The sequence below is a fragment of the Colletotrichum higginsianum genome, chromosome 9, assembly GCF_001672515.1.
Source record: "Colletotrichum higginsianum IMI 349063 chromosome 9, whole genome shotgun sequence".
NCBI classification, from domain to species: Eukaryota; Fungi; Ascomycota; class Sordariomycetes; order Glomerellales; family Glomerellaceae; genus Colletotrichum; species Colletotrichum higginsianum.
In genome coordinates, this window is record NC_030961.1 from 1,711,040 (window position 1) to 1,733,610 (window position 22,571).

At 55.4% G+C, this 22,571-nt stretch overlaps 7 protein-coding genes across 7 annotated transcripts; 3 read left to right on the forward strand and 4 right to left on the reverse strand.

Annotated features, from left to right (window-relative positions):
- Positions 1-444: 444 nt before the first annotated feature.
- CH63R_12750 (uncharacterized protein) lies at positions 445-1,512 on the forward strand (the record flags this gene model as incomplete). Its single annotated transcript, XM_018307724.1, has 1 exon — positions 445-1,512. One exon carries the CDS (start codon positions 445-447, stop codon positions 1,510-1,512), a length of 1,068 nt encoding a protein of 355 aa, XP_018152141.1.
- A 1,053-nt stretch (positions 1,513-2,565) lies between these two features.
- Positions 2,566-3,529, reverse strand: CH63R_12751 (Ribosomal protein L15; the record flags this gene model as incomplete). The annotated part of the gene is made up of 3 exons (XM_018307725.1): positions 2,566-2,933; positions 3,052-3,208; positions 3,443-3,529. 3 exons carry the CDS (start codon positions 3,527-3,529, stop codon positions 2,566-2,568), a joined length of 612 nt encoding a protein of 203 aa, XP_018152142.1.
- Positions 3,530-5,680: 2,151 nt separating this feature from the next.
- On the reverse strand, positions 5,681-8,524 carry CH63R_12752 (Psp1 domain-containing protein; the record flags this gene model as incomplete). Its single annotated transcript, XM_018307726.1, has 3 exons — positions 5,681-6,320; positions 6,378-7,044; positions 7,102-8,524. 3 exons carry the CDS (start codon positions 8,522-8,524, stop codon positions 5,681-5,683), a joined length of 2,730 nt encoding a protein of 909 aa, XP_018152143.1.
- Positions 8,525-12,370: 3,846 nt separating this feature from the next.
- On the forward strand, positions 12,371-12,664 carry CH63R_12753 (uncharacterized protein; the record flags this gene model as incomplete). Its single annotated transcript, XM_018307727.1, has 2 exons — positions 12,371-12,532; positions 12,578-12,664. 2 exons carry the CDS (start codon positions 12,371-12,373, stop codon positions 12,662-12,664), a joined length of 249 nt encoding a protein of 82 aa, XP_018152144.1.
- Positions 12,665-16,655: 3,991 nt separating this feature from the next.
- On the reverse strand, positions 16,656-17,712 carry CH63R_12754 (NifU-related protein; the record flags this gene model as incomplete). The annotated part of the gene is made up of 2 exons (XM_018307728.1): positions 16,656-16,778; positions 16,879-17,712. The coding sequence occupies 2 exons, from the start codon at positions 17,710-17,712 to the stop codon at positions 16,656-16,658; spliced, it is 957 nt and encodes a 318-aa protein (XP_018152145.1).
- A 1,067-nt stretch (positions 17,713-18,779) lies between these two features.
- On the forward strand, positions 18,780-19,919 carry CH63R_12755 (HIT zinc finger; the record flags this gene model as incomplete). Its single annotated transcript, XM_018307729.1, has 2 exons — positions 18,780-19,246; positions 19,352-19,919. 2 exons carry the CDS (start codon positions 18,780-18,782, stop codon positions 19,917-19,919), a joined length of 1,035 nt encoding a protein of 344 aa, XP_018152146.1.
- A 190-nt stretch (positions 19,920-20,109) lies between these two features.
- Positions 20,110-21,195, reverse strand: CH63R_12756 (uncharacterized protein; the record flags this gene model as incomplete). Its single annotated transcript, XM_018307730.1, has 1 exon — positions 20,110-21,195. One exon carries the CDS (start codon positions 21,193-21,195, stop codon positions 20,110-20,112), a length of 1,086 nt encoding a protein of 361 aa, XP_018152147.1.
- Positions 21,196-22,571: the final 1,376 nt, after the last annotated feature.

The window sequence follows — 22,571 nt, forward strand, 5'->3', positions numbered from 1 at the left end:
AGGTACTAATGCTAAGGGTCTGTCCGTATTGAAGAAGGAGCTCCCGTCCTTCCTGCCTTTGTCGTCGAACCAGCCCACCGGTCCTTTAGCAGGCGCTTCCCTCTTTCCTTAGTTCTATTGAACAGTCGCGGACCAAGTCTGTTCTCGGGCATCTATTAATTCTGTTCACTTACAATCCTTCTCCTCTTTCACCGTCGACACTTCCCTATATTGCCACTTCCCCTGGACTGGTTTCCAGCATCATTTCCCACCTGTCTCGTAATCACCAAACTGTAACCCTCCTCGCTCGACACTGAATCCCGAAACGTTACTTTGCTGGACTTCTTGGTTTGCTCGGTAAGACTAGGAACTCGCTGCCAACCCCATCGCAACAGCCGCTTATCTTCATAACACCCCTTCGCTTGTCAGATAAATCGCTCCTCGGCAACGGACTCTGCGCTAATAATGTCTTCAGGATCTTCGGCGTCTTCGTCCTCTTCAGGTCGTTCTGCCACTTCAGCCCCTGCATCATCTTCAGCTCAGCCGACCTCTTCGACTTCTTCCTCGAAACCTGCAGAGCTCACGAAGCCTTGCTGCGGGAAGTGCAAGAACTGTTCCTCCACGAACCCCAGACCGACAGGTAAACTTTGCTGCGGAAAGTGCGCAAACTGCGACCTCAACAAGCCTCGCAAAATGTTCAACCTGTCCGAGAACTCTAGCCTCCGTGGCTCTGGTCACATGGTCCTCAACGTCTTCCGCGCCTTTAACATAATTGGCCTCCTGGCTGTGAGCGCTTCGGCCTGGGTCATGATCGTCATGTCCATCCTCAAAGGACACTTCGCCTTCTTCGTCTCTGCCTCGCACTTCTTCACCTTTTCCATTGCCGTCTTCCTCATCGTCTCGGAGCTGAATATCTTCCGCACATACTTCGAGCGCAGCTGGCCTGTCCTCTCGTGCGAGCATGGTCTCAGCTGGCTGGGAATCGCCATGATCGTCATGGGCTGCCAAGTCCTCGCAAACACCACCGACCCGACCTTCTCCGCTGAGACCATTGGTCTACCCCTGTGGCGCCTCATCCTTGCCTCGGGCATCCTTGCCATCACTTTCGGCTTCTTCAACGTCATTTCGTCCATCATCTTCCGCGACGGCCACAACGGTATCAATGCCCGCAATATCCGCAGTGATGGCACCCTCGCCTCGGGCAAGAACTCGTTCGTCGACGGTTACTCGGTTCGGAGCAACTCCATCCGCAATGAGAAGCAGGCGAATAAGTTCAAGCGCTTCACGCAGAAGTTCCCTGCTCCCTGGAACAAGAGTAACACTACCGCCGCAGCCCGCCCCAACATCAGCGGCCCCATTATCCCTGACGTCGAGCAAGGTCACGCTTCGGACTCCGACAGGGACTGGGACGAGGACCGCCGCAGCCCCATCATGCCCGATATAAACCGTCCACCGACCGCAATGCATCCCATGAACACTGGCAACACCCGCTTCACCAAATACAGCGAGGCGAGCGGCATGACACGCTTCTAAAAGGTGAGGGGTCATCAAAACAGAGAACGAATGGATCCCATACAGCAGAGTATCCATACCCGACGGTGAGGAGAGATGGCGTTTGAGGAATACATTTATTTGGTTTGGAGTGGAAAAATACCCGGCAAAAATGGCACGTTGTACAGCGAGGTAATTGAAATTGGGAGATCTTTCTGCAACCTCATGGCCAACACCAGATATTACAAAGAACAGGACAGACAGAGACGATCTGGGATGACAGAAACAGTCAGTAATTATCAAGTTTTGTTGGAAAACAAATGTCCCTTGTACTCTATTGTGAATTGCGAGACTTGAGTGCAGACATTCTGTCATTTGGAAAGTTAGAGAAGTGGTCGGTCGTCCAGCTATATCCTGTCACCAATGTTTACGTAGGTGCAGAAGTGGGTAGAATTGACGCTTGCAATAGTCAAGACCGTTGCGAGGGCGCAATGGAAAGCGCCCCGCCCCTTTAACTATCCCAGCCGGTGATCCATACCCGCACCCGTCTCCACGAGTTCCAAGTCCTGGTCGAAAATTTTCAGCCCTCCGGAGGGGTTCTGGGGGGGAGATCCGCGTTGTGTGAGCCCCAATGCAAGAACATATTCGGCCAGGACAGCGCCGAGTGAGCGGGTTTTACGAGACGTCACACAGCAAGCAGAATGGGAAGAGAGGACGGTGTATTATAGTGAATGGGTTTTTTTAAATCACAAATCACGTAATTCATCATTGTACGCCCGCCGTTATTTAAGAACCTCGGAAAGTCTGTTCCAATTTTTCGTATCGATTTGAATTTTTCCCCTGGAGTCTCAGACCAGGGGGAGAAGAACACTCCAGCGCATGATATCAAGTGCTTTCCCAAGTTGTCGTCGAAGAAGCAGCATCCCGAGTACCACCCATGATGAAGATGACGATCCACCGTAGCCGTCCTTGTGTCCTTGCAATCCGTGAACACCACACCCGGCAGCCGCCGTTGTTTTCGAGACGATGATGACGTTGTCGATGGGGCGAACCACCACGTCAACCGCAGAATCCTCGATTGCTGGGCGAAACCGTTTACCGGTAGCGCCACAGGGAGAGGGTGTTGTGACGCTTCCAGGTCTTTCTGCGGCCGGCCTGGGTCTTGTTGTAGCGGTGGCCCTTGTTGAGGCCGCGGGACTTCTTGCCAGTGGCAGTGAGGCCGCGGGACTCGCGGTGCTTGTGGACGGGGGCGACAATCCAGTTGATGCGGGGGTCCTGGCGGATGGCCTTGTGCTGGGGGTCGACGAGGATGACCTCGAAGTACTTGTAGGTCGAGTCCTGGTTAACCCAGTACGAGTTGAGAACGCGCAAGTTGGCGCAGCGGCGGCCGACACGCTCCTCGGCGGTGGAGGCGAGGGAGCGCTGGTACTTGAGCTGGTTGACACCCTGGTTGGTGGGCTTGCCTGTGGTTCCAATCCCGTTAGCAATCTCGTCTTACTTGGAACTGGGACGGGACGCCCTCCCCCATCCGATCGTTCGGTGGCTGAGGGTTATCCGTCGAGAAGCATCATTTCGACGTACCGAAGGTGGCACCCTTGGCGACGGGCTTCTTGCGGCCTCCGCGGCGGACGCGGACGCGGTAGATAACGTAGCCCTGCTTGGCCTTGTAACCGAGGCGGCGAGCCTTGTCGGGGCGCGAGGGACGCGAGGCGCGGTGGATGACATTCAGCTGTCGGAGCTATATTGATGCACTCTCAGCAAATGTTCAACGAGTGTATAGCAGGAACGCAAAGTTCTCTCGAGTTGGCCCGGCGGCCCCCCCTCCGTCTGACCCGAGTTCTTCTTCGAAGTGATCAACCCCTCCAAAACGGGCGACACAATTCGAAAATCGGGGTCGGGAGGAGAGCGGGAAGAGACGAGAAGAAACTTGTCGTGCGTCCACATGGTTCGGAATCGGGTGGTTTCAACGTACTTCCCAGCAGCGAACACGCAGAAGGAAGCGCATCACATCGGACTGCTTCTTCTTCTGGAGCTCTTCGACATACTTGAGGGCACCCATTTTGACTGCGGCGACGATGTCAGGTTAGCCGATTTGAAAATGACGGACGGAAATGAAAATAAAAGGAGCGACTGCGGTTGTCTCGAGGGAGAGAGGGGGACAAACCAGCTGTTCACGTAAAATCCGGCTGCCGAGGTTTTGGTGGTGGTGATGATGAAAAATTGGCGACGACGATTGGGAAAGTTCGATCGAAAGGTGGAAGGTGGGAAAATTCAACGAGAGTTGTGCGATTCTCAGTAAGCGATGTTCTAGTCCTAATACGGTTAGCGCAATTGGGTTTGCCCCGAACCTAATTGTGGAACCGTCACTGTCCGCGGTGAATGGACGGTAAGTCGCTCGGTGTGTCTGCCTGTTTTTTCGGTGAGAGCTGCCCCTTGTCTTGATTCCATATACGTAGACCAACTAGCGATTCTCCATTCGAGATGAGTTTGAGTCAACGTGCTCTGAAGCAGTAAGTGGGTTGCATATTTTTTTTAAAAATTTCTCACTGCTGAAATGTCTTGATTGTCTTTAACATGAAATCATTCTCCTCGTACTCCAGAGTTTTCTCAGCCGCTCAGCCCCCTCTCTCTGGAAACCAACACCTTCGAATTCAACCCATTATGGGCCTCGAAGCCCATTGTAGTTGTGAGTTTGGTGAACCTACCTGTGATACACTCGTGGTAAAGCCTTCAGATCCCTCATGGGGCGTCAGATATTTCATGTTCTGGCAGTGGTCCATCGGAAAGACTTGCTCTTGGTGTCGGATAAAACTCTGTCTACTATGAGCTGGCTGCTGTAATGTTTGAGATGTCACAATCCTTGATTTGATACGGCGCGGGACGGTTACTGGTTAGGGACGGCTTTGCTGGCCATAGGGCACGACACTATCCACCGTGTGATCGTTGGTATCTAGACAAGTCGAGGGTTTAGTGGGTGTAATGTCAAGAGATGCGTCAAGTGTCGCATGAAAGTTCTTCCAAACAAAAATCGGTGACTTGGTGACGCTCGGCGTACAAAGAACAAAAAAGGGGGGAGGCCACCATCTTCTTTCAAAGGGGCGACGGCAGCATGTCAACACAGTACAAGTATTCCCTCCTATCCACCGAGTTGGGACTGGAATATTTGCAAGTGACCACGGGGAAACGTGTTGTGCCTTATTCACATGGAGTTGTCGGGAAAACGGCAGCTAGCCTCCATGGTCCAAGCAGCCTCCTTATGCGTAGATTCAACAAGGTGGGGATAAGGGAGGTTCTTCCCATCATTTCCCTGGTCTCGTTGAGGAGGCGTGCTCGACTACCTAGGTAGTGTAGGGCGGAAGAAGAAGTCCATCTGCTGGAGAGCCGCGGTCAGCGTGGCTTCCAGCGAGGCGCCAATCAGACGAGTCATTCCTACATAGCCTGCTATGTTGGAGACGAGCATATCACGGGTTACCCACGCAGAGCAAGGTAGTGGACAGACATGCGGGTTTTTCTATCCTCATATTCTCGAAACCTAAAGTTGATGGAAGAGCAAAATCTTTCGTACAAGAATCCAACGCCGAGCCATTAACCAGAACCGGCCAGAACCGCAAGTCCCTTTTTTGATCTCAGGTTACACCATGCTCGTGGGGGGTTGAGTTAAAAAAAAAAAGTAATAGGGAAGTCTCTCTGTCTATGTCGGTAGTGCCCTGAGTAGTAGTGAAAGTCTCTCTCAATCTCCTCTTATCTCTCATAATCATGATTTGTGGGGGTTTGGGGGAAAGGCCGTGGTTCCTGAGGAGTTTTTGTTTTTCGAAAAAGGAGAAAAGAGAAAAAAAAAGTGAAAGTGTTTTGGGGTTCAACATGTTCTCTTCCCATTCCCAACCCCTTTATGTCTTCTTTTTGTCTTCCGAAAGAAGCACAAAGGTCCCGCCGTTTTGAACAATTTAAACGTAAAATGGAAACCTTCCAACGCCAACCAGTGGGGAAAAAAACAGGAAAAAACCGTTGCCGGGCTCTGCAGCCATGAGCTATGCTTACAATACCAGTCATGCTAACCGTATCCATTTACGATCAGTCAGTCAGCTGTGGCGACACTTTGTTGGAGTTTGTCGAAGGGCCAAGAAGAAGTAGGACGCTCGCCGAAAAGCTCGCCCGGTTGATGAATCCAGAATGATAATAGCGAGTCCGCTGTCGAGATCAAGACACTTCGTTAACGACTGTTCAAGGAGAGGCCCTGAAACGCGGCCGCCCAGTCGCTCTGAGGGTTCATGGGCCCACCGGCCGGCTCATGTGGGCCAGCTTCACTTCCCGCCGGGAACCGGGATCGCATCTGGTAGTCGACAGCTCCCGGGAAGCTGTAACTGTCGAGCGATGGAACGACACCCGGGACGTAGGGCATATTTCCAGGCCGGGGCGCACTACTAATACCGCCCATGTGCGAGTAGGGATAATTCTGTTGAGCGTAGCCGCCGGCAGGGCCTCCTGGCCGTTCTCCACCAAACGGTGGTGTGAAGGAGTTCTGGAATCCACGACCAGCTGGACCGGTGCCTCCGAATCCTCCGGATTGCTGGTCCTGCTGCTGCTGCTGCTGCTGCTGTTGTTGTTGTTGTTGTTGTTGTTGCTGCTGCGTGGAACGCCGCTCAGAGTTGCTGGATCCACGACCAACACCGACTGCTCCAGGCCCAACACCGCTAGGGGCCTGAATACCTAACGTCGGGCTAGCGAAAGAGGCAGGGTTAATGGCCGACATCCAGATTCTTGTCTTGTAGATCTTGAACAGGTCCGTAACGAGCGAGTTGAAGTTGATGTACGAGTCGGCGAAGTAGTAGAACGTCAACTTCTTCCAGTCCCTAATTATGGTTAGTCTCACTAGTTTGGCATGCGCACTATCGTATTGGAAATCTCACATCTGGAACTCGGCGTCGAGAATCTCCATGTTCAGACCGTGCTCCTTGACCTTCTGCATGCATACGCGCTTGGCTTTGGCCTCGTTGCCCTCCTTGTCCCGCAAGGCGTGGATCTCGTGGCTCTGGGCCAGACGCTTGATCAGCTTCGGCTTGAGCTCGCCGGCATTGGGCTCCTGCATGTGGTGTTGATTGGGCGGGCCCATTCCACCAACGGCGCTGCCCTGAAGACCATTCGCAGCCGCCATGAGGCCGGCGCCTGTGCCGTCCTGGGCAGCAGCGGCGTTTTGGGAATACATCATCAGCCACTTATACTGTTCTTCGGCGTAGTGCTCTTTGAGCTCCTTGGCAGTCTGCCAGTCAACGTTGTCTCTCGCAACGGTTCCGAGGTCAGTTCCCCGATCGGCCTCGACAATAACGAGGTCACCTGGCTTGACAGTGAGGCCGGTGCCTTCCTGGACGTAAAAGACATCGGCTCTAGCGCACTTGAACAAGACGATGTGCAACAGCTGGTTGTGACGCGGCTGCGACATGGCGTAGACGTTGCGATGGGGCGAGGGTGCACGGTTTCCGTACGGGGGGTGCATCGTGTACGCCGACGGGAACGGGTTGTTGAATTGCATGCTCTGGGGGGGAGCTGCGAGGCCTCCACCGGGAGTGAAGTAAGCAGCTGTTTTGTCCTGGTTAGCCTCCTTCGTTGGGCATCTCCGCTTTTGATTTCACTTACTGGTGTTGCCAAGAGGATAGGTGTTCTGGTTCTCGGAGTAACCCATGGAGAAATCCTGGGGGTGCTGCTGCTCCGTGACGGGGTTGTCGAGCGCGTTGAAAGACTCATTGATGGAACTGATAGAGCCCTGACGAGTCGGAATGTCGGCAAACGAGTGTCTTCGACTCTGCTGTCCCTCAGGCCCGCCAAAGCCAAGAGAACTGTGCCAGAACGCCTTCTTGACATTCTCCAGCTTCCGGTTCTCGTACGGCGAGCGGAATCCAGACGCTCCGTACTCACTCATTCTCCGGCCCAAGGCTCTCTTCGCCGCCATCTCGCTTCCGTCGTTGACCTCATCGAGCTCGTCAATAGCAAAGTCGGACTCCTCGGGGACAGCTTCGCGCAGGGCGTAACCATTGCCCAGTCCGTAGGCCACACCAGTCGAGGCTCTCGGGCGAAGTCTGTTCTGATACTGCTGCTGCTGCTGCTGCTGCTGTTGTTGCTGCTGCTGCTGTTGACGAAGCATGGCGTTTTCTCGAGCAAGCAACTCAATTGTCTTTGCCTCGGCGGACTGATGCATGGATCCCTGCATGGACTCTGTGGCACTCTCATCGTCATCATCGTCCACCTCCTTGACTTTGCCGAGCAGTCCTGTATCGTTCGACATTTCACTAAGCATGCTGGGCCGGGAAGGACGGTGCTGCAGACCAGAGTGTCCATGAGCACGGCCACGACCCAGGAGTGTAGAGCTGCTCATCGTAGCCGGGGGCGCGTCAGGCTCTAACTGGCCGACGGAGTATGACTGAGAACGGTAGGTCTTGGGGGTCGGATGGAGAGGAATAGCAAAGGGGATTTGGGCATTGGGGCCAGAGTCTCTGGGCGCAGGAGACGTCTGGCCATAGTTGCCGTCAGTACCAAAAAACGAGCCACCAGCCGAGCCGGGCGGCATCGTGGACGTGGGCGAAGGCAGAACTTCACTGAGGCGAGAGGGGGGGTCCTTCCTCTCATTGTTCCAGATACCTGTTCCCCAGGTGAAGGAACCTCCGGACACGGGAGCACGGCCCATGACGCCAGACGATTGGGTGTGAGTGCCCCAAGGGGCGGTTCCTTCGGCGGAGGGGGTGCTTGGGTGAGACGCAGTGGGAGACATGGAGCTGCTCGCAAACGAGCCTTTGCGGGGTCGAGGTAGTGGCTGGGTAGTATCATTGAGCCAAGAGGCGCGTCTGACAGGTTTCTGCGGCTGGTTGGCCTGTTGTGAGGTCTCCTGGCGATGAGAATCGGCCTCGTCGTCTGAGCTCGCAAGAGCCTCAGAATCGGGCGTCGATCGCCGGTTGAGCTTGTCGAGGAGGATGGCGTGGTTGCTGACGCCGGAGAAAGCGCCCTGGCCTTGTTTGGAAGGCGGGCCAGGTTTGGCGGTGCCGGCACTTCCTGTACCAGAACTCATTGTCCTACTACTGGGTTCAAGTGGAGGATCGATTATGGGTCAGCTTTAAACCGCGACTTGGTCAAGGGTTGAAATTGCCAGGCGCGAGCTGCTGGGGTAGCCCTCGAAATGTTGCGAGAAGCAATGCGTTCAAACGGGCGAGAGTGAGTTTTAGGCTGATGAACTGATGAAAACCGGTCAGGTGGTTTGTTCCAGGCGATAAAAACCGAATGAGACTAGTCGCTGGGTTAGCAGCTATGTCATCAAACGTTAAAGGCAAGCGCCGTGAGACAAGATGAAAGAGACAAGTTTCGCCGCAACCAGCCTTGGGTGTCACGGCGAGCAGCGGCTTAGGCTGTAGGTCAAAGCTGTCTGCCACTGGCGAAGGGCAACTGGAAGGCGCCACAAGGTCCGAGCCACGAGCCAGAGGCGGTCAAAGACTGGCGCTCATCAAGGGGGGGGGGGTGAGGGGAAAGGAAACTGGGTTGAGGAAGAAGATGCAGAAGAAACCCAAACAAAAGACAAACCCGTCCCCCGAGTACAAGACAGCGTTGACCCAGTGGACTATCTAGAGGGGCTCCTCTCGAGACAGCTGAGGAGGTGGGAGGAACAGGCGACACGCGTAGGTCATCCATTCAGACAGATGATGTGCCCAGCAATGGACCAACGAACAGCTATGGAGCTTTGCCTTCGGAGGATTTCCCGCCTGACAGCAGCAGCAACAGCAGCTTTGCGACCACGAATGTGTGTTTCGTACAGGTAACTGCAGACAAGTGAAATCAGGTACGTACCGAACTGCTGGAAGCTGAGTAGATCTATCTCCAGGGTGTCGAAACGCGCGATCTCTCTAAATGCTGAAGAGTTGTTTGGTCGGAGCCGATGTGGAATTGACGTGAGAAGGCGCGCGTGGGTTGAAGTTGAGGCTCGTAGGTGACGAACGATGAGGCGACGGATGCGTGGCGCGGCAAGTCGGGTCGAGACCAGATGGGGAAGCGCTGATCTGGCGGAGTCGCAAGCGCAGGCGGAACAGGGAAAGAGGGTGTTCCGGCAGAGAGTGATGAGATTAAGGCGGCGTGGATGGAGTGAGAGAAAGCGGGTGAGTGGGTGAGCGAGTTAGAGAGAGAGGGAGAGGGAGAGCGCGCGCGTGACGAGTATGAGAGCCTGGAAACAAAGATGATTATGGCGCGCGTAGAACGGGAGCCGAGAAAAACGCGAAAAGTCGTCTAAACCAGTCCGTCTAACCCAGACCCAGAGTTGCCCAAAGGAAAATATTCAACGATTTGGATGACGAGGGGTCGCGCAGTAAAGCTGGGGCCGTGGTCGTCGTGGCCAAATCGTGGTTATGCGTGTGCTGTGCGTGTGTATTGTATGCGGCTGTCTAGAATCGAGGTCCGATGTCGTTAGCGGAAGGGATGGAGATGGTAGTGCGACAGAGAAGTTAGGCGCATCCCATTGTGGTCGCGTAGTGGATGAGAGAACGATCGCAAAGTGGAATGCGGGTTGAGAGTTGTGGAAGTGGATATGCTGGTGCGGATGCTTGAGGGAGGGGGGGAGATGAAATTGTCTTGGGCGGTGCCCCTCGATCCTTGGGGGAGTGCGACGGGCTTGAATGACAGATGAGGAGAAGCAAGGAGGGGGGAGGAAGGGGAACTGACGGAGGGAGTGTTGGAGAGGTTTGAGAAAGCAATGGAAAGAGGTCACAGTTGTATGTAATACGTTGGCGGAAGCGGGGGAGGGGAAAGACGTTGCGACACGAGACCAGAGCTTGTCCAAGTGGCTGGTGCTGATGCGTACCTATAGGTAGTGGAAGGGTCCAGTCCAGGGTATCCGTGAGGTACCTAGTGAGTCTTGAGAGGATAAGAGGTAGGGGAAATAGGGCTATGGAGGTGGGAGGTGAGAGGTGGCAATCTTCTCGACAACACAAACTGCAGTGAGGGGGACGGGGGATGGATGCAAGGTGCATGTACGGTGAGGGGAGGGAGCTGGCACAATTAGACTGGAGCTTGGAAGAAGACGATGAGGGTGAAGAAGCGGCAGGGAGATGTCAGAAGTGGTTCCCTCCACACCCCAAGGAAACCCAAGTTAAGTATTAGGGATAGAGACGGAGAGAGGAGGTGAATAGGGCCAGGTGCGGTAAGGCTAGATCAGGCCATAACAATTACGAGAGAACGCAAGACAAAGTAGAGCATGGTAGCAACAGGAGTAGGGTAATGTGCAATATGCAGTGTGCAGTGTGCAGTGTGCAGTGTGCAGCAGTAAGTGTCCGTCCCCAAGTTGCAGCTCCGGTTCCAGGTCCCAGCCCAGCCATGCACATCCCGTTCTGAATTTGGTTTGGTTGGTATGGTTAGTTTGGTGCTGTCTGTGTGCTTCGAGCCAAGGGCAGCATGCACACTGTACACTGTACTAGCAGAGCCGACCCCAACCCCAACCCCATGCCTGGGGGATGCAAGCTATAGAACGGACCATGCCCTGGTAGGTATTAGCCTTGAGGCACCTGTGCCTTGCGCTCATATACTGTAGGGTGGTGTTGACCTAAAGGGGCCAAGGTAGCACGGGAGGCAGCGCAAGCTTGTGTCTGTAAGGATTGGTGGATTGTCAGGGACGGGAGTGTGCGTGCGGGCTGGTGGATCAAGCCAGGTATTATCAGTGGGGAGGGGGGACAAGTGGATAGGTCCCATTGAATCATCGTATCGTATTGTATGGAAGAGGGTGCTTGCTGGTACGTTCACATAGCAATATTATGAAGACAAAAAGGGAAGAGAAAGGAGTGCTATTTGATGAGAGGAGGTTTGGATGGTATGGCACTTTGCCTCAAAGCTAGACGGGGATACCTGTATTGCAAGTTTCTTTGCTTATCTTCATTGAACAGGGGGGGTATGAGGATGTTGTTCGTGGTTTTGCTATCTTCTCGGCAAGTAATGACACCTTGGGTCAATAAAAAATGCTGCAACTGGCAAGTTCTTTTGTATGTTGAGAGGGATACTAACTGGCGCCGAGACATTGAAGAAAATCTCTCTAGCCATCGCTCCAGCTTCCAAGAGTAGGTAAGGGCACTGAACAACTGACAAAGCAGTTGTTTTCTTGGAGAAAGGGCATGTCAGAAACACTGAGCAGCCAACCACTAGGTAGGCGTATATGCGATGAAGCTAGGACAATGAAGAAGGAAAAAGAAGAAGAAGAGGAGGAAGACAAGAGTCCTGTTATAGAGAATAAGATTAGCTCGTTCTCCTTGTACCAAAGTGACAGACATCAGCACTTGCTGAAATGAATTGAGCAAGGTTCTGTTCTTTGGTCCATCCTTTCTGCCATGCCTAACTGGTATTGAGGAGCGGGTGGTGGTGGTGGTGGTGGTGGCGGTGGTAAAGCAGTTATGAGAGGGAAGGTATCCAATCACCTGCAAGACATATCAGAACGTTTGAAAGGCAGTCTGGGTAAAGGCAGGGTACCTTAATTTTTGTCCAGCCAGATGATCCCCCCTTTTTTGCTGAATGATGCTAAATGGTTGTAATGTTTGCAAAAGGGTGTGAAGCAGGGAACGAAACAGACGGACCCAAGGAAACATCGTACAGGGGACAGTCAGTCAAGTGGCCCAGATCTCGAGGCAGAAAACAAAAAGACGAGAGAATCCATCCAGAAGCTGTAGCGAGAGAGAAAGTTGACTTGAGGGTGGTGTTGGTGGTGGTGAGAAAGATGGGTTTTCCAGGGTCACCCTCAAGACATGAAAGAGCTGGCGTGGGGCGCTCCAGGGGAGGTTGCTGTCCAAACGGGATTTTTGTCAACGTCGGGTTGGGAGAAAGAGGAAATTCCGGGTTTTTTCTTCTTCTATTTTCTTTGAAAAATTCGACAAATAAATGAAATCCGTACAAGATGCCGTCGAGAAAGAGATTCCGACCTTTAGAGCAGCACCGAGGTCGAGGAAGGAGCCAGCAGGAAGGAGGTACCTGCCGCCCTGCCGCCCTGCCACACAGTGTCAAGAAGGTTCCCATCTCGAGCAGAGGGTCTGAGCTAGCCAAAATCGACCACCCGCAGGTACGTACTGACTGGTATCTCTGCAACTCCCCACACTTTCTCCAGGTGCAGATCCACTTGATGACCTATGCGACTGCCAGTCAGAGCCAGGTAGTCAGGCCAGGCCGGGCCGCGCAAGGGCAGGGGTCCTGAATAGTGGGGCCGCATGTGTGCTGAGATCCAATCGTCTTGTATTGTTTCCTTACCCCCTCCCTTCTCCTTTGTTCCCATGGCAGGAACTGAGAAGCATGGGAGCTCGACACATTGGATTCCAGATCCTGGAGAGGAGGAGCGGGGAAATAAAGCCAGGACAGAAAAGACGGACAGTTGAAAGGGAATGAGCCACCAAGACGATCACAGACAGAAAAACCAGAAGCCTCCATGGCTCCTTCCCCCAGGACACATGTGTGGACGCTAGTTGTCCCGTCTGAGCTACCTGCTTTGGGTTACCTCCGCTGTTGACACGGCATCTTGTTTTCACTTCAAGACTCTCTCTCTGTCTACCGACACTGACTAGGCACTCGACTTGTGAGTTACCGCCAGGTATCTCGGTTTAAGCTACAGCCACCTGAACTGGCTCGCGACACTACAAAACAGCTGCTTTTTTAACATGCTTCCATGCCCGCTCCATCTTCTGTTCCGTTTGGCAGAAGTTCCGACTACAACTCGGTCAACGGACGACGCGGACTGGAGATATACTCTTTGCTCCCTTTTCAATCAAGATCGGCCTCGGCGATCAGGAAGCTTCCCGAACAAAGTGGGCTGCGACATCGTCGCCATTCGACACTTGTTCGTCTGCGTCTCTGCAGGAAGTTGGTGGCACACTCGCATGAGATTCTTCCGATGCCCTCGACTCCCCCAGCTTCACAGCGCCCCTTGCCCCGCTCATGACATGCAACGCCTGCAGAGAAGAGGTTGATGTGATACGGCTGCGTCCTGTGGCCATGCACCCCGGCCGCCGAGGTCGATTCCTGTACATAGTATACCACACATGGTGCATGGCCACTCCAAATCACTCAGTACTAAGGACCGTATCGCTGAGAGAACACCTCTCACGATGGTCCCGACAGTGCCGACCACACTGCAGATTTCCTCTGGTATGCTTTCCCTCAGTCTCCAATCATGGGGAAGCCATCTGACCCAGGTGCGGCTGCAACAAGCGGCGTCCATTCGTCCATCGCCGATCCTTCAACCTTAGTTGTGTTTTGCCCCTCGATCAACACCCGGCCAAGCCCAAATATGTGGTCAGTGGTGCCATAGCGCAACATCCAACAGGTATCATCGCAGCACTTCTGTTCCCCTCTCTCACTGTCTCCCTCTCTTTCCCTCTCTCTAGACCAGCATGCCACTGGTTCCTAGTCGCCTTCGTCCCAGATATATCGTCCATGGGAGCGTCCGAGCTGGCGCTGTAGGGTCTCGCCCTTTACCAGTACAAGGTCATCACTGCGGACATGCGCGAGACACAAAGTCGGTATCCCTTTCGCTTGTGACCTCGCGCGCAACATGACGCACACGCCTCCAATCAGCCCCGGACCACGACGGCAAGCGGGAGCCACGGTCGAGGTCTTCAAGGCCCTTCCTTGTAAACAGCATTTGGGGTTCTGCCGTTGGGGAAGGCGACTTTGCGACCTTGCAGCTGTTCTTCTGCTCCTATCCAACACCCCGCACCAGAGTCCGTGTAATAATACCAGATGCGACACCACCACCAGCTCTCACAACGGGCACCCACTAGGAACGTTGGAGAAACCTTTCGCTGTGTCAATGACAATAAAAGAAACAGCCCTGCTATGTCGATACACCTGGTAATCCGATGGGCAAACTAAGCCCATTCATCACCTATATCGACCATTGGGCCAACTACTCACCCCCTCCAGCTTCTCCTCGAAGCAAAGGCCCTGGCACTGAAAAAGACGGACCGCCATCTCTGTCGTCGAGATGAGGAGCGCTGCGGATGCGCAAATAGCATGCACATGCGGGCAGGAAGTTTGGTGTCGAAGGTCCGGGTCCAGGGCGCCTTTCCGAGACCAAGAGGGGTCAATGAGAAAACAGTTCGATCGACCGAACCTTTTGAGGGAGAGAGAGAGAAGGGGGGGAAGGGGATTTAGCTCGAGATGGGTGCGCGTGACAAGCGACAGCAACCTCCATGGATCATTTACCCCTCACTGTGGCACCATTCAGACTTCCGACATATGGCACGTTTGGAAGGGCCTGATACATCCAACGAGATAGTGCTGTCGACTGTGTGTGTAAGTACAAACGCACTGCCGGCAACCGATGGGACCAGGCGGGCGTGCGCACCGAGAGATGGGCAAATGCAACCATGAACCATGTTGCGCGCCTGGATGCTGACGCGCCGGTGCAAGTACGCAGGATTGCGCGTTTCGATTGGAGCCACTCAGACTGGAAAGAAAAGGTAGATCAACGTCTACAGCCGTTTCTGATCATGGTCGGTGGTTCATCACCGTTGGTAGTCAACTAGCCGCAAAGTGCTCCCGGCGGTCGAACATACAAAAATCGGTTACACAAGGACAGAGACATGCCCGAATGACGATGCAGAGCCAGCAACCAAACAACTCGAAGTGCACCACGGACAAAGCGGCTGTTTCTGCTGCAGCCAGATGGGACCACCAAAGACGGCACCGAAACGCAACGCATCGCATCGCCCAGTCAAGATCGACGACGACGACCCCAAGCCGATGGAGGGCGAAAGTCAAAACATCGGCCAGAGGTTCTTACCCCGGATTCTTATCTCGTCATTAAACTCAACCTTGGCGACTGCAGTGGCGGACTCTCCAAAGAACCTAGAAGCCAATGAAGACGTCCCAGCGGCGTCGAACATAAGCACAAGTGTAGATCAATGATCAGTGGCCACTTAACGACCAGCAATGACCTCACCTGGGTAGGTTCATGGAAGGGACAGCCTTGACCAGGGTGCTCTTTTGTCTTCTTCATGGCCGTTGCTCATCGCCGCGCTAGTGCAGCTGACATGCTCGAGGGCCCCCAACGTAAGTCGACACTCCACAACCCTGGCAACGCAAGATGGCCTCTCTGCGGGTCTCTTGCGGTTTGCGAGTGAGATACTCTCGAAATAGCTTGCTTCAACGCGACGATCTCCAGTGAAAGGTCGGTCAAGGCCAGCAAGAGGACTTTACTGTTGCAAGTCGTGCTCGGTGCGGAAACGGGACACGCATCTTTCCCCCCAGCATGCTGGCCTGACAATGGGGAGATCGACCAGCGAAAGCCGGAGGAGAAGTTGGGTTTATGCGACCAAACAGGGTCGAACGATCTCACGCTGGGTTGGCTTTCTGTTCCTGGCCGACAGGGAGGGGCTTGGGAACACGCCGGACATGGCCGCCGTTGAAGGAGACTGAGATACTTTGGAGACCACTAGGAGAAGACTGACACACTGGCATGAGTTGAGGGGGGGAGGTTCCTCTGCACGGCGGCGGCGGCGAAGCACATCCTCCCCCTCCCGGCTTCCCCGCCCTGGTCCGCTGCAGCAAGCCTTGGGCGGCCAGAAGCCCAATCAGCGCCAACGGAGAGGAAACCTTCCGCCAACTCTGACTGTTCGTGACCGACGGGGGCTGTCTAGAATACGTACATACGACGGCGGCCCTTGCCCCGCGTCGTCGACGACATTGTGTCTTGGTGCAGTGGTGTTCCCCTTTGAAAACGGCCGGCGCCGTTGAGAGGATTGCAGGGGCTGGCGAAGACCTCCCAGGCGCGCGTGCAAGCCCGGACCGGTCCAGGCCTGGAACGTGAGTTTGTCTGAAGCGAACCGGTCGGCATCGGCAAGGCCCGTATCATGCGCAAGCGAACACCAGAGGTTTTCGCGAGCTTGATGCGTCTATTGGACGGACGGCTTTCCAACACAACCCATCTCTTCCCATCTCACCGAGCGAGGCAGGAGGAAGGGGAAAGGGGAAAGGTGAAAGGGGAAAGGGGAAAGGGAACACAGACGAGGCTGCGACGAAGGGCAGTGTAGTGGGTGGGTATTGTGTTTTTGTCATCGGCATGAGGCCAGGTGTGACGTTTGTATAATTGTACAGCGTTGTTACTACAGGAAACTGTGCACCCCAAACTCCCTCTACCCATGATTCCAAAGTCCTCTGAAGTAAAGCACAACCAATGTCCAAACCGGGCTTTACGCCGCGGTTGCCTCGGCGCCCTTTTGGGCCTTGAGCTTCTCTTCGAACTTGGCAAACTCTTGGATGGCGATTTCCTCCTCTTGGTCGAGGATCTGCTCGACGCCCTTGACCTCCTCGATCTGCGGGATGGTGTTAGTACACTGGTCACGAGTAACTCTTTGGAAAAAAAGGGGGAGTGGGTTGGAATGGCGAGAGCGATTGGGGGCGGGCGCGACTTACGTAGTGCATCAACATGCCCTCGATGCCGTTCTTCAGCGTCACCGTGCTGGAGTCGCACGTCCGGCACGCGCCGCGGAGCTTCAACAGCACGACGCCCTCGTCTGTGAACCCGCGGAACTCGATGTCGCCGCCGTCCTCCTGGATGGCGGGCCGTATCCTCGTCTCGAGCAGCTCCTTGATCATGCCCACGACCTCACTGTCGTTCTCGTCGTACGCCAGGCTGTCTTCCTCGCCGTGCGGCTGCTGCTCTCCGGATGCGCCGACGGCGCCGCCGTCCTTCTTCTCCGAGACGGTGACGATTGTCTGCCCCGAAGTGATGGCCTCGGTGATGAGGGCGAAGACCTCAGGCCGTATGTGGGCCCAGTTGGCGTCGGCGGACTTGCTGACGGTGATGAAGTCGGCGCCGTAGAAGACTGAGGTGACGCCGTCAATGTTCATGAGCTGGGCGGCGAGTGGGGAGGGGTAGGGCGGCGCGATGGTCGAGCGCGGGTTGAGGTACTCGATGAAGGGCGTCGCCATGTTCTCGGGCAGGATGCGATGGTTCGGGAGGAACTTGATGGCGTCCGGGTTGGGCGTCTGCTCGGTCTGGATGAAAATGGTGCGGATGCCGCCCTGGCGTCCGGCGAACGGGGACCGTCGCGCGGCGGCTTGTCGAGTTTGTTGTGTCGTGCTCCGGGGGAGACGAGTTTGCTGTAGAAGGCCTGCCGCGGCCGAGGAGTGGACGCTGGCAAAGGTTCGCGATTGTTGAAGGCGTGTCGTTGCGGGTCTGGTGGCGGGATTGGATGTGCGCGCGACGGCGCGGAAGGCCGTCCTCGTCGCTCTGTAGGAGGACATTGTGTATGCGTGTAGAATTATCGTCGTCGGGTTGTGATCGAGCGAGTAGTATTCGACGTCAAGTGTGATGAGGTGGGAGTTTCGCGAGGCTCAAGAGGCGAGGTACGGGAGATGTTGAAATATTGATCATTCAATTGTCCAAATATGTTACAGGGTCTCTCAGCTAGTCCTCGGCATTACACCCGAATGCTGGATTGGGGGGTGTAGCAAGCCAGGCTTTTTCGAGACTCTCCACCTTTCCTCCTGTCGCCGCTCAATTCCTAAGCGTCGTATTACCAATCATGGGTCTCCTCGGCTTCTCGGTCTTCCCAATCGGAGTGACCAAGAGTCACCGGGGATTATGGACAGTGATGCAAGGGGCCCTGTCAGGATGACGCAAAACAAAACAAAAAGATTTTTGGCCCGTAGAATTCCCGATTTGACCAAGCCAGTGGGCAGAGGTCTAAAGTGGGGAGCTCTCACCCAGCTTCCAGGCGGTCAGAACATTGCCCCGCTGGAAAGTTCTCGGGCATATTTCTTGCGGCGCTCGGACAATTGCGACCAGACGGCAGAAAAAAAGAAAGGAAGAGAAGAGGAGGGGGAATAGTTGCCAACCGTCAGGGAGAACGTGCCCTTTGCTGAGACACAGGAACCCAAGCGAGCAACTTGAAAAAAGATACGAAAAGAGAAGAGAAAGCACTCAGGGTTGTACATCCAATACCTAAGAGAGACGGAGGGGGGGATCGCCACCTGAAATCATCATCATCTTTGGTCGCTATCATTGTCTGACCAGCACCTCAATTCGCGCTGCAGGGGGTAAGAAAACAACATTGCAACTGTCTCCCCACCACAAGGCTTACGACTATACGACGTACACGAGAGAGCACCGAATCAGTATTGCCCAATCTCCAACCTCGAATCTTCCCCTCAGGCAAAGCACTTTTCACGAGCAGCCCGCCCAGGGCAGGCAAAAGCGCACACGGCTCAAGATAACAGGCGTGATCTGCATCACGAGAACTCGGCAGCACCTGGACGAAAGGGCCCGCCGCCGCGACGAGAAAGCCCTCCCGCGTTCTTATCACCCGAAAATGTCGATTTCTGACGAGACCGCCGCCGCCGCCGCAACATCTTCCAACTCGGCCATGCCCCCTCGATCCCCCAAACGCTCACATGCCGACCTCGACGAGCCGGTCGAATCGGCCAGCAAGCGCTCTCGCGCTGCGAGCCCCTCAGACGACGAGGCTAAGACCCGCGCCACGACGGCTGCCATGGCGAATGCTTCTTTGACGGGCGAGGAGGAGGAAACGCGGGGTGGCGCGATGGATATCGCGGCGGAAGGGCAACGTGCTGCTCCCGCAACAGAAACCGCAGCAGAGAGTGTAGCAACAGCCCCAGAATCACAACCCTCAACAAAGGAAACCCACGACGGCGGCCCCGAAACAACAACATCGACGACGACAACGGCGACGATAGGGACAGCGCCGAGGAGCAAAATGTGCGGCGTGTGTAACGAGAAGGAGGGAAAGTACAAGTGCACGCGCTGCGTCTTGCCGTTGTAAGTACACTCGTCAGCATCTTCTTCGATTCCTCGTCTCCCGTTCTGCGCTACTCTCATTACATATACATTATCTTTACTGACATTATGTTCGTGGCCCGTAAGCTGTTCCGTCTCGTGTAATAAGATCCACCGCGAAAACCACCCTCCAGACCCTGAACCGTCCGCTGCTGCCGCCGCCGCGAACCCCTCCAACGCTAGCGACCTTGCTCTTGAACCCCCTCCGTCCGGCGTGCCGAAGCCGTCCCACGACCCCAGGAACCCGTTCAGCGTCCTTGACGACTCGGACCAGCTCCGATACCTCTTTCGGCGATATCCGGGCCTGCAAGCGCGGCTGCTCGAGATCATAGCTGCCACCGAGCCGCCGCCCGAGATGCAGTCCACGGGGGGCAGCCTCAACGACATGATGAAGGCGCGGGCGATGGCGGCCGCGAACCCCAAAAAAGAGCAGTGGACGCACGACGTCGGCATCCGCAATGGCAAGAAGGCCCTGCACAAGGCGAGAAACGCGTCGGGCGAAGATGGCGAGGGCGTGCGAGAATACATCGAGCTAATCAATCACCTCATGTCAGAGGCGAGTGCGGCCGCCGAGGCGGAGGAGGTGATCCGAAAACAGGCCGCCGAGAAGGATGCGGAGCTCATCAGGCGTCTGATGACGGAGGATCGAGGCTGAGCCGCGGTGGATGATTACAAGGGGAGTGGGAGGGGGAGGGGCCGCCAATGGGTCGCGGTGGGTCGAGTTGGATAAGCCATACACATTCGAAGGGTGTCCGTTGAAACCACCGTGTATGCATAGATGGTATTGGTTACATGTCGTCATAAATCAGGTAAGGACCCTGCGAGTCCCTGAATTGTCTTCAAGCTCAATGATTGACCTTGAAGCGAGCGAAGAACCCGCTCTTGGGCGATCTCAACGTGTCAGACGGCGGGCTGTTCTCTCTGGAGCTGTTCTCCTCCCGACCGTGCTTAGTGAAGGCCCCGAGCTTGTTCTTCAGCGCCCAGATGGAGTCGGCCTTGCGCAGCGACGGCTTGGTCTTTGTGCGGGGCTGCATCTCATCGCTTTGCGTCCAATCCACCCGGTGCTCGTAGGGATCGTGTTCCGGCAACTCGGCCTCATCGTACGGGTGCGGGGACGTGGCGCCAGAGTCCCAGGTCATGAGGAGGTCACCCGTGCTCACCCGCCTGGCGGTCTTGGCCCGGTAGGTCTCAGCGGCCCGGCCGGCAACCAGGGATCCCTCGATTGTGTGCCTGTGGTGGTTGCGGTCGCAGTTCGCGCGGTCATTGCCCAGCTCGGCGATTTCCGGGATCCGGTCGCGTTGGGTGTTGCCGCGTTCCTGGTGTCTTTCGCGATGGCCCTGAGCGAGCTTGAGAGCTGTCCTTGACAGCTTGCGGACGAGGCCCTTATTATCCGACATGTTCTCAGCCGTTGTTGTGCGCGCGAACTGCGCCGCAGCAAACTGCGGGACGAAGTGATGCCTCTCACTGTCAGAGCCCTTTCGCCGAGACGACTCCTTCCCGCTCGTCTGGGAGTCGCGGTGATCACCGTCGGACGTTTTGGACTTTTGCCGTGCGAAACCTGGATCTGCTGTCTCCTTCCTGGGCTTCAGAGCAGGCGGTTGAACGCGAGGTCTAGAGGTGGAGTGGCCGGGCTTGACAGAACCCATATCAAGGTACTCCCTGGCCAGGCTTGCGTGCGGCGGCCGAGCGTCCTGGACCTCGGGGACCGCAGATACTGATGTGGCGGCGGCGACCGCGGCCTCTGCTCTGGCCCGCCTCCTCCTTTCGGCGTGGAGTTTCTGCTCGGCAAGGACTTTGGCGAGCTTCTGAGATAGTTCCTCCGGGTCAAAAGGCATCGGCTGGGAGCATCGAGGTCTCGGCCGAGGGGCGGCAGCCACGGGTTTGACGGGTTGCGGCGCCGGTGCCGTGGGCTGGTCATGAGGGTAGCTCATGTTGTATAACATGTCGATCAATGAAGTGCAAGTACCGTCACTACAAATCTCAGAATGGCGATTGAACGTTCTTTCTGGAGTGATTCGACGAGTCGCAAATATGAAATATGCTAGCCGGAGCTGCTCGCGATACGGAGCAGGTAGCGGGAAGAGTGTATGCGGATGATGGCGGCGGCGCCCTTATCTCAAGCTGGCGAGCCGAGTGAGCGGGGTGGGTTGATGGTCAAAATAAATATGGATGGCAGTTAAGGTTGTTTATTGACGGGGGGGCAGGCAGGGCAGTGCAGGGGTGTATTGAGGCCGGCCGTTGATGTAACATGGGCTGGAAGGACGGCAACGACGGGCGTTTTGTTTCCCTGGCGTCAACGACGGTTTGAGATGCAGTGTGCCCTGGAAAAGAGGGAAAGGAATCCAGCGTGGGTATGGAAGATAGCGGTCTTGGGCCTGGGCTGTTGTTGTATATGTCATACGACCAAGCACGCACTCCTCCAGTGACAGGGCCAAAGCAGGTGATGTGGGCCGAGGGCCTTCCCAGCCAGGGTCCTAAGTGTTCCGTCGGCTGTTGGACGTATAAGGCGATGGACCTGCGTCGCTGCGTGCCTGGGTGTGGTTGGCAGCGGCGGTGGTGGTGCTGGTCGTCGTCGTTGTCGTCGTCGCCCGAGGTGTGGTAAGAGGGTGTGCGTCACTAGTCCGCAGGGTCCCAGACAATATGTACCTCACGGGCGAGACTCGTTTCCGTCCAGACACGCGCGCGTTTTCCAACAATGTCAGGGGGAAGGGAGCAGAATGGCTATGGTATGGCCGAGCTCGGACGACGCAGGAGGAGGAGAGACAACACGCGCGGTGATCGTGAGAAATGCGAGTGCTGTCTAGTGAAAGACAAGACGAAGAGGAAAGAGGTAAGAGACAGGGACCGCTGGGCTGTGAGGGAGAGGGCGAGACACGTCGAGAAGGCGAGAGAGCGTGAGTGGGAAGGTGAAGAATTAAAAACCACCCAGAAGGAGAGGGGGTGGGTAGTCACGGATGTCTTGACGGACGAGCGTTCTATAGGGTGCATTTTTAGACACTTTTGTTGGCTTGGGATGTGCTTTGCTTCTAAGCTGAAATCAGTAAAATAGCAGATTGGATTGGATTGGGGAGGGGGGTGTATCCTCCCCCTATCCTTTCTCTCTCTCTCTGTACATTCTTCATGTTGCTAATCTCAGTGTGATGGCTTGATGCTTGGAGACGCCCACTTCTCCTTTCCGCTTGGAGCCCTCTGGCAATTGGAGTTAAAGCAGGTGGGGGTTGGGGTTTTAGCTGAGGTACCTACCTATTAGAAACGAAGGCGACGAACAAATATGATGAAGAAGGCGCATCCTGGGGAGCACCCTCCT